This window comes from Bos indicus x Bos taurus, chromosome 29 (assembly GCF_003369695.1).
Source record: "Bos indicus x Bos taurus breed Angus x Brahman F1 hybrid chromosome 29, Bos_hybrid_MaternalHap_v2.0, whole genome shotgun sequence".
In the NCBI taxonomy this organism is placed as follows: Eukaryota; Metazoa; Chordata; class Mammalia; order Artiodactyla; family Bovidae; genus Bos; species Bos indicus x Bos taurus.
Genome location: NC_040104.1, coordinates 10,631,702 through 10,649,005, shown reverse-complemented (window position 1 = coordinate 10,649,005; position 17,304 = coordinate 10,631,702). Strand labels below are relative to the sequence as shown.

At 51.5% G+C, this 17,304-nt stretch overlaps 2 protein-coding genes across 6 annotated transcripts; one reads left to right on the top strand and one right to left on the bottom strand.

Annotated features, from left to right (window-relative positions):
* The first annotated feature begins 1,380 nt into the window (after positions 1-1,380).
* Positions 1,381-11,428, top strand: BEST1 (bestrophin 1). Of its 5 annotated transcripts, XM_027531671.1 has the most exons (11): positions 1,381-2,031; positions 2,979-3,166; positions 4,653-4,747; positions 5,225-5,458; positions 6,056-6,210; positions 6,596-6,673; positions 7,166-7,318; positions 7,535-7,615; positions 8,080-8,231; positions 9,239-9,877; positions 10,862-11,428. In XM_027531671.1, the coding sequence occupies exons 2-11, from the start codon at positions 3,015-3,017 to the stop codon at positions 10,878-10,880; spliced, it is 1,758 nt and encodes a 585-aa protein (XP_027387472.1). In that variant the 5' UTR covers positions 1,381-2,031; positions 2,979-3,014; the 3' UTR covers positions 10,881-11,428. The 5 variants fall into 5 exon arrangements, with proteins under 5 accessions (XP_027387472.1, XP_027387474.1, XP_027387471.1 ...); XM_027531673.1 differs by lacking the exon at positions 7,535-7,615; XM_027531670.1 differs by having other exon boundaries at positions 2,976-3,166; positions 9,239-11,428.
* On the bottom strand, positions 11,337-14,033 carry FTH1 (ferritin heavy chain 1). Its single transcript, XM_027531675.1, has 4 exons — positions 13,678-14,033; positions 12,169-12,315; positions 11,754-11,879; positions 11,337-11,657 (listed from the first exon to the last, which is right to left on the bottom strand). The coding sequence occupies exons 1-4, from the start codon at positions 13,789-13,791 to the stop codon at positions 11,499-11,501; spliced, it is 546 nt and encodes a 181-aa protein (XP_027387476.1). The 5' UTR covers positions 13,792-14,033; the 3' UTR covers positions 11,337-11,498.
* Between the last annotated feature and the right edge of the window lie 3,271 nt (positions 14,034-17,304).

Here is a 17,304-nt window from a genome sequence, read left to right as displayed (position 1 = left end):
CACAAAGGCAAATGGTTCATTTATTCCAACACCGAGAGAGCGTCCTCAGGCCAAGTGTGGTGTCAGGCATATGTTTCTATTTTAATTTTAAATGTTTATTAATCATGTGCTAAATGGAAAGCTCTCCCTCTTGAGTGTTGTCGTGTGTTGGTGGGGGAAGAGGGAATACAAGGAAGGAAAAAAATTCTCTCACAGCAGTGATCCTCAACCCACACCATCCACTAGACTCACCTTCGGAACTTGGAAAATACCAACCACTGGACCCCACCCAGACCAGCTGACTCTGGAGGGCGGGGCAGAGGCGCCAGGGATTTGTGGATGTTCCCCAGGGAGAGTTAACAGACACAAGGACTCTCTTTCCCATCCAACATTCTCTCCTGGCTGCTGAGGTCAGCATTATTGTCCCACTTCACAGGTGAGGAGACTGAGGCTCAGGTAAATCTGCCTCTTTCTCCAGTTCAGTTAAAGACAGTGATGGGAAAGATGTCTCCCACAGCACAGGCAGCAGAGATGCAGCAAATACTCCTCAAAGATGGTCCCTGATCTCTGAAGAGACTCCCTTATAATAGTAATGCTACGATTGTTTGCTGTGATTAGAAGAGCACCCAAGGTCGCTGTGGAATTGTTTCTTCTTCCAGACAGAGAATTATAAAGGCCAGAATGCCGTGCACAAAAATCACCTGCAGTCTCAGCATCGTTAACACTGGGGCGGGGTGTGGGGGTGGGGAGGGAAGGGGAAAGTTAAGGAGAGAGGGAGGGGGCAGGAAGGAGTGGGTTTATTTTAAGGCTCAAGGTCACATTGTAAATCAGGGCTTCGGAATGTGTGGTTGGGAGCCCACTGCCATGATAATTCCCCCAGTGCTTGTTAGACATACAGCATCCCTCAGGTCTCAGAATCAGGCTCTGGAGAAAGATCCTAAGAAGCCACGTATTTAACAAACATTCCAGATTATTCTTACAGCCACCGAAGACCAAGAGCCGCTGCTGCTTCAAGCTTTCACTTAATGCAAGAGGAGATATCTCCTAGACCCCATCACTTCCAGCGGCTTAGAGGTCTCACGTATGGATTGATGTATTAAAATGTACGGAACCAGCTGTTGAGATATTAACCAGCCTTCCTTGGGGACCTGGGCACGCACTCCCCTACTGCACGGGCTGGCTGGGAGCCAAGAGCATAAGCACTGCTGTGTCATCTCGCACCAGGCCCTGTCCCCACACAGCAGCCCCCTTGCCCCGCCTTCTTCTACCATGGCTCTAAAGCAACCTATTAACTGGGCCCTGCCAGCCAATCACAGCCCGAATAATCTATGGTGTCACCAGCAGCCAATCAGAGCTCTTCACGAGTATATGCAGAATTTTGTCATCTCCCTGAGGGGATGGAGTTATAAAGCAACGCCATCCTTTTCAGAGAGGGACACTGAGGCCTAGGGAGAAGCAGAGGGCCACCCAGGGTCATCTCCTCAGGTGGCAGAGCCAGGGCTAGAAGCCAGAACTTCTGACTGTGGTCCAGTGTTCTTTCTGGTACCCAAAGTGCTGCAGAAGCCCACAGGGCCTGGGCAAAGTCTCCCCTCTCTTGAGGGCTCCTGGCATTGGAGATAAGGCCCAAGGCCTCCTCTTCCCCACAAGACCTTGCTCTCCCTGCAAGACCTCAGGGATCAGAAACAGACCCCTCAGTTTAGGGCCCAGAGGAAATGGCAGGATGATCAGGGCCCAAGGTGGAGGGAGTCGCCCTCAATTCCAGCCCTGGTCTCAACCCAACCCCCACCCCCCATCCTCCGGAAGGAATTAGAGAGGCCCTGGCTGGACTGTGATGCCTGCTGTTTAAGGGGAGATTACGAGGAGGGGGCCAAGACAAGGGCTCCTTTGTGGAGGGCCTCTGGCTTAGGGAGTCAAGTGACCATATAACACACACGTGGGCAGTGCCAACCCCTAAATGTGGGCAGGGGCACTGGCCCTAGGAACCCAGAGAGTTCCACCAGTCCTGTGGCCAGACCTTTTGTGGGATCGCCTGAACAGCCAGGAGCCCCAACTGTAAGTAAGGGGTTATCCCAGCAGGCTGGGCTAGGGCTCTGAGGACCACTGGGGTGGATGACCCTGCACATGTGCACATGATGGGTACACACAGGTGTGTGGGCACCTGTGTGTCTGTGCAAAGGCCCTGAGGTGGGAGTAACTAACTTAGGGAACACCAGGCACAGAGACGGCCAGTGCGGCTGCACCAGAACAGGTAGGGGGATGGTGGCCAATCATTGCTTCAGAAAATTTTTTTTGAGCACCTCCTATGAGAACTTCCATTCTCAGGAGGGAATAAGCAGTAAACATGCAGATAGCCTGCAAAATATAACCGTGAGTGTAACACAATGTGTTATGTAGAAAAATTGAGCAAGGTGAGAAGAGAGGGCTGGTGGTACTAGGGTGTTATTTCCTGTACGGTGGCTGGGACATCCTTTCTGAGGAAGTGATCTAAAGTGGGAGTGGGCCATACAGTTAGATTAGGAAACGCATCCCCCAGGAATGAGGATCAGCAGGTGGAAAGGCCCTGGGGTCACCATTCAGGAACGTCTCTACCATCCAAGCTCTGTTCTGGGCACTGGGGACAGGGTGATGGCCAAGGCTGACCATGTCCCTTACCCGTTCTCACTCCAGGGTGGCTGGCAGATACTGGGGGGGTGGGGGCCACTGAACATGACGGGCTTAGAACACAGGAAGGAGCCCATGCTTAGGTTTTTGGACACTTGTGTTGCTACCTTTGTAGCACAATTAAAGGGCACAGACTTCTGTGTGCCCTCCATGCCAAGGCTAAGGACATCGCCTGAGCTCAATTCCCTAGCTTCTTGGAGGGTATCTTCCAGGGTCCAGATGAGAAAACTGAGGCCCAGAGCATGGAAGGGTCACTCATGAGTCCTGGACAGACTCTGAAGAGGTCCCTGCTACCTCCTGCCCACCCCCACCAGTATCCCGCTCTGTCTGTCCAGCAGGACCCAAGCCCACCTCCTGCAGCCCAGTGCCTGGCCATGACCGTCACCTACTCGAGCCAAGTGGCCAATGCCCGTTTAGGCTCCTTCTCCCGCTTGCTGCTGTGCTGGCGAGGCAGCATCTACAAACTGCTCTATGGCGAGTTTCTCATCTTTCTGCTCTGCTACTACATCATCCGCTTCATTTACAGGTTCGGGGGAACAGGGGGGACACCTCCAAGGCTTGGAGCTCCGAGGACCTCAGCGATCTAGGAGGCCAATGCACAGAGACCTATAAGGCTGCGCTAAGCTTGTGGAAAAGCCCTAGGGCCAGGGGCTGGGGACCTGGGGGCTGGGGAGAAGAAAGGAGACAGCCTGGGAGGGAAACGCAGTACAGGTCAGAGCATCTCAGAAACCCTTTCCTCCATCCCAGGGAGGGCCCTTATCTGGTCCCATCCAGTTAGCCGGTTTTCCTGAATCCCACATGGTTTCTCTCACAGGCCCAGACCATGCTCTTTTTTTTCCCCAATACAAACACTTATTTAAGCAATATAGCAATATATTCTGTGGTCAATAAAACTACAAAATATATAATAGCATTTTTAATAAGAAAAGCATTAATGATGACAATGAATTGAAAAATACCAAATACATAAATTTCTTGAGTTCATAAGGATAATACTAATAACAGAGCACATTTGTTTTCTTTGGTTGTTACTGCTGCTGCTAAGTCACTTCAGTCGTGTCCAACTCTGTGTGACCCCATAGACGGCAGCCACCAGGTTCCCCCATCCCTGGGATTCTCCAGGCAAGAACACTGGAGTGGGTTGCCATTTCCTTCTCCAATGCAGGAAAGTGAAAAGTGAAAGTGAAGTCACTCAGTCATGTCCTACTCTTCTCGACCCCATGGACTGCAGCCTACCAGGCTCCTCCATCCATGGGATTTTCCAGGCAAGAGTACTGGAGTGGGGTGCCATTACTAGGGCACCAATATACTTTAGAAAATTAGGCTTTATTTTTTAGAGCAGTTTTACGGTAGTAGCAAGACTGAGCAGAAGGTACAGAATTCGCATGTACCCCACCCCCTCCTGCCACACATACAGCCTTCCCCACTATCAACATCCTACCAGAGAGTGGGATGTCTGTGATAATAGATGAACCCACACTGACACCTCATTATCACCCAAAGTCCATAGTTTACGTTAGGGTTCCTCCTTGGTGATGTACACTCTATGGGTTTGGACAAATGTGTAATGACTTGCATCCACCATTACAGTGTCGTACAGACCAGGAATCGAACCTGGGCCCCTGTATTGGGAGTGGAAGTCTTAGCCACTGGACCACCAGGGAAGTCCCTCAACCTGCTTTCAAACAACTGTCTTTTGGATCCTTTAAAAGGGTCGGCAGTGCCTAAAACTGACTCCTTCAGCAGGACCTACCTTCCTTGACCTCAGAGAAAACCTCCTGAGGGTTTCTCCTCCAGGGATGGAGCAGAGGCCCCTTTGGGGTTTGGGGGCTTTGGGAGAAAGAAGAGGGACCCAGCTCAGGCCAGAGGAGGGGCCCCAGGCAGGCCAATGAGAGACAGGGAGGAAATGAGGCTATCACTGTCTTATCCTGGGACTGGCCGGACCTGGGACGGGTCTCAGCCATCTCCTCCTAGTGTCTACACATCTTTACCCCAACCCCTCCCTCCCCCAGGATGGCCCTCACAGATGAACAGCAAGTGATTTTTGAGAAGCTGACTCTGTATTGCGACAGCTACATCCAGCTCATCCCCATCTCCTTCGTGCTGGGTGAGCTCCCCTTTCCGCGCGTGGGGGTCCCGGTGGCTTCTCCAGGCTCCAGACAGGCAGATCACGAGGAGCTCCTGGGAAGGCCAGTTGCACGTCAGTGCCTCTCGGTGGTTCAGGGGAATGGAAAGCCTGCAGCCAGAGGGACTGACGTTAGGCATTAGGAAGGATGTCCGGCTACGAGCACATGAGATCCCACTTTCTGAGGGCAGTGCTGAGGTTATAGTAGTCTCTGGAGCCTTATGCAGGAGGGGAGGGATCTGGCGGATTTCCGGGAAAGCCAGTGGGGCCACAGAGAGAACTCCTGGCTCTCGTGCCTTCACACAAGGCTCTGATGGTCTCTCCTTCCCGAGCGCCTTCCAGCAGGGTTGGGGCTGGGTTCAGCCAATTAGAAGGATGGAGAAACCGAGGCATCGCCCTCGCTGGGCTCCGGCCGCAGCGTGGGCCTTCGCCCCTCGCCCCCCACACCTCTCTGCCCAGGCTTCTACGTGACGCTAGTCGTGACCCGCTGGTGGAACCAGTATGAGAACCTGCCTTGGCCCGACCGCCTCATGAACCTGGTGTCGTCCTTCGTTGAGGGCAAGGACGAGCAAGGCCGGATGCTGCGGCGCACGCTCATGCGCTATGCCAACCTAGGCAACGTGCTCATCCTGCGCAGCGTCAGCGCTGCGGTCTACAAACGCTTTCCCAGCCCACAGCACCTGGTGAAAGCAGGTGGGCGGGGCCAGAGGGTGATAGGGGCGGAGCCGCAGCTGAAGATGGGTGGAGTCAGAGGTCCCTGGGCTGAGGATTGGGTGGGACCAGAGGTGGGGTGGGGTCGAGATCTGGTAGGCGGGGACCTGAATTGGGCGGGGCGGAGTAAGGGGTCTGAAAGTGGGTAGAGGCCAGGAACCAACTCGAAGAGGACAGGGGTTTGAGACAGGGCTAAGGACTCATGGAGGGATGAAGCTTCGAAGAGTGAGGGTTGAGGCCCCCAGCGGGGCTTCGGGAACTAGTGAGGACCCGGAGTCTACCTCCGTCTGCTCTTTCGCTTCCTGGTGTCCGGTTTCCATCCTGTATGTCACCAACCTCTGTCTCTGGCTTGTCTGGCCAGATCCTGGTTAATAAGACAGATCCCTCTCACGTCTTCAGCCCAGAGTATCACAGAGTAGAAATTCAGTGATTATTTGTTGAGAGAAGGAGGATGGCAAAGAAGCTCTGAGGTCCCTGTGGGCTCAGCAGGGACTTGGTCTTGAACTCTGGACCCCAGGGCCTGGCCAGCCACCCCTTCTGCAGCTTCTCCTACCCACTGTCTTCTCCACTCTCCTGCAGGCTTCATGACACCCTCGGAACACAAGCACTTACAAAAACTGAGCTTACCACACAACTCGTTCTGGATGCCCTGGGTGTGGTTTGCCAACTTGTCAACAAAGGCATGGATTGGAGGTCGAATCCGGGACCCTATCCTGCTCCAGAGCCTGCTCAACGTGAGCCCATTACATTGATGGGGCTAATGCGGAGCAGGCAGGGTCCTACCCCATGAGGAACAGGTTTCCTACAAAGAGAAGGCTTGAGCCCCTGAGGGTCTTCCCAGAGCCTGCCTTGGGACTGTAAGATCTCTTCCAACAGGATTCCATAGCCCAAGGTGGCTGCTTTTCAATTTCCGCTCCCATCCTCTCTCTAAAGTGGACTCCAAGATCCTGGTTCCTTTTTGATAGTTGAGGAGGCTGAGGCACAGAGAGGTTAAGTGCGCTGCCCATGACCACACAGCCAGGGTCGAGCTCCAGACCCTGGTATTTGGGGATGAGCTGGGGGCTGAGCCTGGAGAGCAGGTGGTGGTCAAGTCTCCAACCCTTCTTCCTGCTCCCCTAGGAAATGAACACCTTGCGTACTCAGTGTGGACAGCTGTATGCCTACGACTGGATCAGTATCCCACTGGTGTACACTCAGGTGAGGACTGGACTGGCGAAGCTGTCCCTTTGTGAGATTGAGAAGACCCAGGGAGCAGCCTGTGATGGGAAGGGCTCAGTTAGAGACTGAAGAAGAGGCTTCCTCTGGGAGTCACGCCTGGACTCTGCAGGGTCTTTTTAGTGCCAAGTTCAGAGCTCGGGCCCCTGCCTGGTCCAGGCAGTGGAGGCAATGTGATTACCCCCATTTGACTTATTTATTTATTTATTTTTTAATCTTTGACTGTGCTGCAAGGACTATGGGATATTAGTTCCCTGTCCTGGAATGAACCCAGCCCCTCAGCAATAAGAGCGTGGAGTCCTAACCACTGGACTGCCAGGGAATCCCCTCCCCATTTTAAAGACGAGATCACGGAGACCCAAAGTCACACGAATGTCCAATTCAGGGCAAGGCCTGTCCTCCCAGCCTAGGAAGTGGCCTGATCCCACAGTCCCCACCCAGCCCATAGCTGCCGCTCCCTCCCTTCCCTCCCAGGTGGTGACCGTGGCAGTATACAGCTTCTTCCTGGCTTGCCTGATTGGGCGGCAGTTTCTGAACCCAGCCAAGGCCTACCCCGGCCACGAGATGGACCTCGTTGTACCCCTCTTCACGTTCCTGCAGTTCTTCTTCTATGCCGGCTGGTTGAAGGTGAGCCTCCCTGGGACAAGGCTGGCTGTGGCCCAAGGGTCATGGCCAACCAGGAGAGGAGGGTCCCTACATTGTGGCTTTGGAGACAGTAGTCAGGCAGGAAGGACATCATTGAGGGGACGGAGGGGTGGAAATGGCAGGAGCCCGGGTTTAGGGTGGGAGCAAGGCAGCAGGGGGTTCCACCTGAGGATTTCCGGAACCTCATTTACCCTTGAGGTGGCAGAGCAGCTCATCAACCCATTTGGAGAGGATGACGATGACTTTGAGACCAACTGGATTGTCGACAGGAGCTTGCAGGTATGAGGGGAGGAAGAGAATCTGTCCCCTGGACCCAGGGAGGGGGCCCTACAGTTCTGTGAATTGCCCTCCAACCATTCACTCCCAGGATTCTCAGTCTAACTTCTGAAGCTATAGGTAGCATAAGTCTCTTCATTTCAGAAGAAGGGCATCTGAGGCCCAAAGAGAGAGAAGTGACCCCTCCAAACTGTTATTTGCTCATTTGTGTCCGACTCTGCAACCCCAAGGACTGTAGGCCACCAGGCTCCTCTGTCCATGGAATTCTCCAGGCAAGAATACTAAAGTGGATTGCTATTCCCTTCTCCAGGGGATCTTCCCAACCCAGGGATCAAACCTGGGTCTCCCACATTGCAGGCAGATTCTTTACCATCTGAGCCACCAGTGACCTCTCCAAGTCACCTGGCAAATTCATGGTCAGTTAGGGCTTACCTTTCTGTTGGACTTCTTCTGTCCCTCATGACCAGGTGTCCCTATTGGCTGTAGACGAGATGCACCAGGACTTGCCACCGATGGAGAGAGATATGTACTGGAATGAGCCAGAACCACATCCTCCGTACACAGCCGCTTCTGCCCAGTCTCGTCGACCCTCCTTTTTTGGCTCCACCTTCAACATCAGGTGGGAAGTGCCAGGGAGCCACTTCAGTGGGTATAAAACTCCAAATGCAAGTGTCTGCTTAATTAAGAACTTAGAGCTAGTTAATACATGTGCATGCTCAGTTGCTCAGTCAAGCCTGACTCTTTGTGACCCCATGGACTGTAGCCCACCAGGCTCCTCTGTCCGTGGCATTTTCCAGGCAAGAATACTGGAGTGGATTGCCATTTCCTCCTCCAGGGGATCTTCCAGACCCAGGAATTGAACCCATGTCTCCTGCATTGGCTCTTTACCACTGAGCCACCAGGGAAGCCAGTTAATGCCTATTGGGTGTCTTACTAAGTGCTGGGCATTGTACCATGGTCTTTATATATATATATATATATATATGTAAGCTATTCTGTTGTTGTTCCACTAACCTTGGTTTGCTATCTCTAGTTTTTAGATGATTAAGTCCAGGTTCAGAGAGTTTAAATCAGTTGCCCAACCCAAGGTCACATAGCTAGCAAGCAGCACAGGTGAGCCAGGTACGTCTGGTTCCAGCTCCATACCCTAACACTTATCTTGTGCTGTGTAAGGACTCTTAAAGCTATAAGGGCCCTTAGGTACTTCCAGTCAAACCCCTCTGTGTCCAGAGTTGGAAACTGAGGCTGAGAGAGAGAAGGGACTTACTGAAGGGCAGTCAGTGGTTAGTGATGCAGCTATGTCAGGGCCTGGTTCCCGACTCTGGCTTAGAACTCTTGTTTTCTAATAAGCTGGGGTGGAATGAAGAGTGGGAGTGGGGTTCCCTGGGCAAGGGAGCAAGCAGGAGGTTGGGTCATCACAGGCACCTTCTGAGTAGACTTCTTGCTACAGAATATAGGCCTCATGTCATCCACAGCAGCCACACTTTGTCCTGCATGGGTCCTGTTTCCCTGATTTGGTTAGAATCTATCTAGAGTTGTACCTGGGCCAGTGGGCCAAGGGGCTGCCCCCAGACAGCTCTGTCTCCCCAGGATGACAGTGTGTGGGTGTCTTCTGTTTGTTTCTAGTCTGGATAAGGAAGACATGGAGTTTCAGCCAGATCTAGAGGAGCAAGAGGGTGCTCACTCTGGCATCATTGGCCGCTTCCTAGGGCTGCAATCCCTCGACCGCCAGTCCCCTAGGACAAACTCAAAGACCAAACTACTGTGGCCCAAGAAAGAAGTCCTTTCACATGAGAACCAGCCCAAGAACCTTGGAGGGGCCGGACAGAACACTAGTGACCAGGAAGACAGCAAGGCCTGGAAGGGGGAAGATGTTTTCAAGTCTGCGGTGCTCTACGGAAGGTCAGGCTACCACAGTGCCCCACAGACACCCCTCAGCCACACCCCTATGGTCTTTCCACCTGGACAGTCAGCACCCTCAAGTCTTCGCAGAATCTCGGGCATAGATGACCCTGTCAAAGATCAAAGCCTTCAGCCTGCAACCCCCAGGTCCAAGAAGAGTTTTGAATTGCTCCCAGAGAATGCTGGGGCCTCAACGGAGCACCCAGAAGTTATTCACATGAGAAGGAAAACTGTCGAGTTTAACCTGATGGACATGTCAGAGGCCCCTGAACATCTCAGAGAACCACACTTGGGACAATCGACAAGCAACATACACACTATACTCAAAGATCATGGAGATCCTTACTGGGACTTGGAAAACAGGTCTGTCCTCTACTCAAACCAGGGTCACTGACCCCTCAGCTCCCCAGGGGTGATCCTCACCAGCTTCCCTTGCTCTGAATCCCACCTTTCGTTCACAATTCTCTTGTGGTTCTGTGGTGGCCGGGGCATGCCGCACTGGCTTGGGATACACACCTGGCTGCCACAGCAGACCCATGGAAAAGTGTTGGGCGACTTTTGCTTTTTACCCGAGAGGCTGGCATCACCAGGACTTCTCTGGGGTCCAGGTATAGGAAGGTGAGGTGGTACTGACAGGAATGATGTCAAAGGGCCATGAGGCCAGGTTTAAGACAGGCAGATGTTACCAGTGGACCCAGCTCACTTTAAGCAGGGGTGGCAAACACATGGGGCAGAATTCAGGACTCTAAGCTGTAGCCCAAGAACTCAACTTACTGCCCAGGCTTAGCTGGGAAGTCACATACGAGCTCTGCCCCCTAACCGTTAACAGGGGTCCTAAAGCACTTTTGAGTATACCGTCCACAACCCTGAGAAATGGCAGATAAGGTGGGGGAATCCAGATCCATTGGGGCATCTTATGCTTTGGGGACCTCACTGAAGACTTCTAAACTTAAATGAGCTCTTCCTGTTTTGAGGTCAACCTAAAGCTGTTGCAATACCACCAGAGGTTTCCTTTTATTCCAGATTTCCTGGACATCCACTCACCCAGTTAGATCCATACTACCCCACCCCCAATCACCATGTGAGAGGAGGTATAACTTCCCATTTCTGGATTCTCAAAGCAGTTCTTCTGTGGTCATAATACATAGCTTTGAAAACATTTAACAAATCACTGTGGCTGGTTGAGAGGATAATATAACTGGCTAGCAAGGACTCTGCCGTCTTCCAACACTATTCACTGGTAGATATTTAAGATGTCTTAATTTTTGCCCTCCTACTGCAGCTACTATCATACTGAAATGAAGGTATCTTTCTATACTCATGTAAACTTTCTCAAATTCTCACTAGGGATGAAGCACATTCCTAGCCTGCTTCCTCCAAAGGGGATGCTCCACCGGCCTGGTCCTACCTGCGTGTACACCAGCAGGACACTGATCCAGTCATAGGCATATAGCTGTCCACACCGAAGAGTATGTTTCTATGACAGCCTGAAATAAATGGTTAGCTTCATGGATAACAAAAATCAGTAGTTGCAATTCTACTTGAAGCCTTAAAATGCTTTTTGTACATATAAATTGTGAAAGCTAGAGCTGCTGGAAACACAGAATACCTAATTCAGAATCAGGAGTCCTTAAGTTCTGTGAATTGAATACACTCAAGCCTTGATACCCTTCCCAAACTAAGGAATTTAATAAATAAATACAAATCCTCCTCGGTGTTCCATTTTGATTAGCATGACTGAACCATGGTGGCACTTACACGTTCAATCAAGATGACCTAGATACTTTTCCAGCCCATCCCAAAAACTCAAAGAGACAACAACTGGGTACCAAATTACTTTATTTGAAGGAATGGTACTAAAGAAAGAACTTAAGTAGATGTTTTGTTACAACTTATAGAAAAGATGAAGGTAACCCAAATATGCATGCACTGCCTTGGTGACCAGGGAAGTCACCCCCGTGGCTGTGGGAAACCAGCCTGAGGCTTAGCTCTCACTGTGTCCCAGGGTGTGCTTGTCAAAGAGGTACTCTGCCATGCCAGATCCAGGGGCCCCCATCTTGCGCAGGTTGGTTATGTGGTCACCCAATTCTTTGATGGCTTCCACCTGCTCATTCAGGTAATGAGTCTCAATGAAATCACACAGCTGAAAAAGAGAACGGGCAAGAAAGTTATTGGTAAGCCTCCCCAGCCCCTCAGGCAACTGTCTCCTCCGTTTACTCCCAGGTGTCAGTGTACTCACATGGGGATCATTTTTTTCAGTGGCCAGTTTGTGCAGTTCCAGTAGTGACTGATTCACACTTCTCTCCAAGCACAGCGCACATTCCATTGCAGTCAGCCCATTCTCCCAGTCATCACGGTCTGGTTTCTGAACGAGAGGAGCTTAGGTCAGTGTACCTGCAACCTCTACATAAAAACGCCAAACCAGCAAGCATCTAGTGTGTAACAAACAACTGCGACTGGCAAAAGGAAGCGCGCCAAGGTCCCCCTGACAACGGTTTCCAATTTAATATCCTGGCCCACTTTAGCTTAAATGGTAAGCTTGAAAAAGCACAAAAGACTAAAGCCCAATGTCTCATCTAACGATGACAACTGCTGGCATCAGGGATTTCTGATACTCGAGGATTGCTAAGACAACCCAAGGATCTTTCGTTTACCTTGATATCCTGAAGGAAGATTCGGCCGCCTCGCTGGTTCTGCAGCTTCATCAGTCTCTCAGCATGTTCCCTCTCCTCATGAGATTGGTGAAGAAAGTATTTGGCAAAGTTCTTCAAAGCCACATCATCACGGTCAAAATAGTACGACTGAAAGTAGAACATGAACATGTTAGACCCAAAAGAAGGCAGTCTGCTAGCTGGTTTCTCAAAACCCAGCAAGGCTCTGAGCCTAAGGAGACTGGAGTAGGGTGTGTTCCTGGATTGAACAATAACTCATTTTTACTCTGAAACACAAAAATGAAACTTGGTCCTTGAAACTGAAGTTTGCTTCCTGTAGAATAGCATGGGAACTGTCTCTACCACGGAACTCTTATTAAACACTTCTGTTAGTGCAAAGTACCCTGCACTACTAGTGCCTTCTCTGAACAATCCTTGTTCAAACTTGAGCTATCAGCTTACAGCAGGCTGATGGATTTCTAAAATTATCCCATGTAGGCAAGGTAACAGTTACCGGAAACGCTGCTGCACACTTAATGCTAAATATATTGCCAGTAGAATAGAAAAATTTGATTCCGTTTTACATCCTTGCTGTATTCAGGTGTTCCTAAAATGGAATGACAGTCACAGAGATCCAGGCCTGTTCCAGACCCACCTACAACATGTCTATTCCTGGATGATTTGCACAACGCTGGCGGTTAAGACAATTCTAACTAAAACTCTTATCACATCGCCTAAAACAAGGATTTTGGAAAACTGATTTCACGCATTAATGCATGGGAAAATATCGGGCCCCGTAACTGTTGGTAGGTGGACTTTATCCAAGAACTGAGGGTTCAACTACGCCACAACCCTTACACACAAAAAAGATAAATTAACTAGCCGGGCGCAAGGACGGGTGCCTTAGAAAGCGCCAGTGTCGGCAGAAGGGGAGATTTCTAGATATGCTTCCATTTAAGTGGGACTTAAGAGATAAGCAGAGCAGAGAGGTGCGGCCGGTTCTTCTGCCCAAGAGATAAACCACTTCGCGCCAGCCCCCAGAGCTGGCTGGACACCATTACCCAGAAGGCCCCGCCGCACTCAGGAGGGTGGGAGCTTAACCTCCTAACGCCACCCCCCCCCCCCTCCATCACGTGATCGGGGGCACAAGAAGGGATGGAAATGCTCAAGTCCACTCTCCAAACTGCAGGATCGTACTGGTGGCCAGCGTAGCAACCCCGTAAGGAAACTCAGCTCCCTTTAAACAAAAAATGGTGCGCAGAACCGGCCCTGGCCTATGAGGGAGCACTCCCAGGAGACAACTGCTCAGAATTTCTGCGCATAAGTCCTCGGGGATTTGGAGCAACCTCCATTTTCCAGGAAGGGCGCAAGGAGGCGGGAGACTGGAGGTGGGAAGCTGGCGGGAAGCTAGCTGGAGACGGGAGGGCCCGCCGGGAGCCACACCCCCACCCCCACCCCGCCCCGCCACCCGGGGATGCCGCGCCCGCCTCCCGCCGGCCAGCCCGCGCTCACCATGGACAGGTAGACATAGGAGGCGTAGAGCTCCAGGTTGATCTGGCGGTTGATGGCGGCCTCCGAGTCCTGGTGGTAGTTCTGGCGCACCTGCGAGGGGGATGCGGTCGTCATGGTGGGCGGCTGAAAACGGGCGGCGGTGGTGGTGGTGGCGGCGACGGCCGAGCGGCACTGGAGCGGTGGCGGGGACCTTGGGCCGGTCGGAGGGCGCTGTCAAGTGGTGACGAGGGCTGGCTCTGAGTGGCCGGCCGGGGTAGGGGGGGACGAGCAGCCGGGTTCCGTTCAAGCACTGTTGAAGCAGGAAACCGCGGCGACTCTCCGCTAAGACTGTGGCGCAGGTGGCCGTCGCCCGCTTCTTATAGCCGGAGCGGGCGTCAGCCCCGCCGCGGCCAATCACGCTGCCCGCCCGCCGAGCCCCGCCCCTTCCGGTGCAAGCGCGGCTCCGACCAGCTGGGATGTTGGGCTGGGGGAGGGGAGGGACGGAGGCGGGGGGTGGTGGTGGTGGGGCCTGGGGGCCCTGAAGGCCTCTGTTTGTTGTTTGCGGCGTTAGGCGTGTTCCAAGGGGTTGGAGGAGACCTAAATGGGGCGGGGGGCAGGAAGCCCAGCCCGGAGCCCTGACCCCGATGGCGTCCTGGGGTCTAGGAAACGACGGGAAACTGCCCCTGATCCCAGGGGCGTCGGGGCGAATCCGAGGTCCCAAAGGGCTCCCCGAGACTCTTGGCCAAGGGCACCTGAAAATTCCGAGCCCCAGAGCCACAGTTGCCGCCCCCACAGCCCGAGGTGGTTACCTTTTAATGCAAATAGGGAACCTTGGGGGTGAACGTGGGCCCGGGAGGCCGAGTGAGTGGGGCTGGGAAAGGGGCTCGCTTTCTCTTCCTCAAAGCCTAGAAAGGGGCCGAATGCAGGCGGGGTGGGGGTCCAACGCCCTTCGCAGGTCGGCCCCCCCACCCCCCTCCCGCTTTCGGCTCCGACGACCGTGTCCGCCTTTTGCTGAAAGCAAATATGGCTCCTCGTGCATTTGATACAACAAAGACTGGGCGGGCTGTGTTTCTCGAGAGAAGCGGAGACCGCCTTCCCGAGAGAAGGGTGGGGCTGAGCCACTGCTGTTCAATTTTTAAGTCGTGTCCGACTCTGCGACCCCACAAACGGCAGCCCACCAGGCTCCCCCGTCCCTGGGATTCTCCAGGCGAGAACACTGGAGTGGGTTGCCATTTCCTTCTCCAATGCATGAAAGTGAAAAGTGCAAGTGAAGTCGCTCAGTCCGACTGCAGCCTCCCAGCTCCTCCGTCCATGGGATTTTCCAGGCAAGAGTACTGGAGTGGGGTGCCATTTTCTTCTCCGAACCCCGTGCACTGGTCTCTGAGAAAATCTCCGGTAACTTAAAACACAGAGGCCGGGGTTAGAAAAGAGGGACGAAGCCACTAGGATCTTGAAAGGATACCTCGAGGCCATTTTGAAATGGCCTGTTTCATCGGCCCCAGTCCCAGGAGCCTCAGACTGAGGAGGCCCTACAGGGAGCCACCCCCGGGTTGTCCTTGGAGAGAAGCTGATGGCACTGTGTGACAGATGCCAGGGACCCTGGGGGAGGGGGCAATGCGTGTGGCTTGCAGCTGTGCACGGAGTGGGTGTGAATTCGTGGATGGCAGAAATGGAGCCCCGCCAAGCACCTGCTCCCAGTCGGCTACCCTCCGGGTCACTATTCTTAGCCAGGGTCTGAAACACAGGGTTGGAGGACCTACCCAATAACCTTTGCAGGATATTCACAAACGTGCAACTAGAAGTTTGACCTCCAAACTCTTTTTTTTAATCCTTTTTTTTTTTAATTTTTAATTTAAAAAGACAAAAAAGATATGTCTCTGTAACTGAATCACTTTGCTATACAGCAGAGATTAGCACAACATTGTAAATGAACTGTTTCCATTATAAAAAGTGTTTTTTAAAAGAACTTTACTAAAATACTAAGTTGCTGGTTGAATTATAAGGGTTTCTCTTGAGTATTCATTTAAAAATAAACATATGTTAGTTTCACGAAAAAAGTTTTCAGTGGAACAAGAGCCCGGTACAATAAGGTCAGCAGAAGGATAGTGGGAGATTACAGATGAGGGGGGCTTTACCCAGTCTGGGATAAGAAGTCAGGGAAAGCTTCCCTAAGAAAGTGATACAGGAGCAAAGTCTGAAGGAAAGGTGAAGAAGGAGGTGTGGAGAGAATTCCAAGCAGTTGTTGAGTTGCTGAGCTGTGACCAACTCTTTTGAGACCCCATGGACTGACTGTAGCTTGCCAGGCTCCTCTATGAGATTTCCCAGGCAAGAATACTGGAGTGGGTTGCCATTTCCTTTTCCAGAGCAGCTTCCCAATCCAGATGCTTCCCAAACCAGAATATCCTTCGTTGGCAGGCGAATTTCTTTACCACTGAGCCACCTAGGAAGCCTCTATATTCAAAGGTATAAGGTGTGGAAATGCATGGCCTGTCCAAGGCACCTTAAGGAAATACCTTGGCCTGAGAGTCAGTGTTGGAGAAGGCTGGAAGGGTAGGACAGGGGCCAAGTTAGGAAAGGTTGTGTGCTGTAAAAAGGAGTTCATTTTTATCCTGAAGAACATGGAGACGCTAAAGGATTTCTGTCCAGAGAAATAATGTGTTAATTTTAAGAAAACTTATACTGAATTAATAGAAAAACTTGTAGGATAAGAGTATGGTTAAGTCACCAGATGCAGTTTTCCTATGTAACAGTCACTACCAGTTAGAAAACATAATGAAGGAAAGCATTGCTTGCATTTATAGTAGCAACAAAAGCTCAAAGTACCTAGGAATAAAATTAACAAACAGGTGAAGAAAACTATGTATGTTTACTGCTGGACAGAAAAGAAAACTTCATAAATGAAGAGATACCATGTTTCTAGATAGCCAACCTCGGTTTTGTAAAGCTGTCAGTTCTCCCGCAAATAAACCTATAAATTCAGGGCAGTTTCTGTAAAACTCAATAGTCTTTTGGAACCTTGACAAAATGATTCTAAAGTTCATTTGGAAGAGTGTATAGAAAAGCTGACAAGCATTTTAAGGGGGAAGTGTTATGTGGTTAGATTTGCCCTCCCTGATATATAAAAAAATTAGTAATATACTATAAACGAGTTGGTACTGGAACAGGAAGAGATACATAGATCAATGCTACTAAACAGTCCTACCTCATAGGAATGGGAATTTGGTGGAAGCTAAAGTGGCATTTCAATTGGGAGGGAGGGCAAGAATGGGTTCAAATGATGTTGAAACAATTGATAGTCATGTGGGGGAAAATGACTCAGTATTTCAAAATATGTTCTAGATGGATTAAAGATCCAAGCCTTAAAACAAACCCTATAATGTCACCAGAAGACTATATAGAGGATTATCTTTTAGAACTTGGGCGTAGGGAGTGTTCTTCTGAGGCTGTCATAAGAAAGAAGCCAGTTGGCAGATTTGACTACTTGAAAAACTGGGCGGCTGACTGGTTTGGTGATGTGGATGGTGGAACATTCTGGGCTACAGGAGGGGCCAAGGTCACCCCACTCCCACCGCACCTCACCCCAGCCTCCACGGAGAGGCGATGACAGAGGAAGAAGGACCAACTATTGAACGCAAAGCAAAAAGACCA

Coding starts and splice junctions, on each gene's coding strand:
- BEST1 (XM_027531670.1), top strand. CDS start 3,015: ATGACCGTCACCTACTCGAGCCAAGTGGCCAATGCCCGTTTAGGCTCC. Junction 7,616..8,079: donor TTGTCGACAGGAGCTTGCAG/GTATGAGGGGAG, acceptor CCTCATGACCAG/GTGTCCCTATTGGCTGTAGA. Junction 8,232..9,238: donor GGCTCCACCTTCAACATCAG/GTGGGAAGTGCC, acceptor GTTTGTTTCTAG/TCTGGATAAGGAAGACATGG.
- FTH1 (XM_027531675.1), bottom strand. CDS start 13,791: ATGACGACCGCATCCCCCTCGCAGGTGCGCCAGAACTACCACCAGGAC. Junction 12,316..13,677: donor CCTATGTCTACCTGTCCATG/GTGAGCGCGGGC, acceptor TTCTACTTTCAG/TCGTACTATTTTGACCGTGA. Junction 11,658..11,753: donor CTGAAAAAAATGATCCCCAT/GTGAGTACACTG, acceptor TCTCTTTTTCAG/CTGTGTGATTTCATTGAGAC.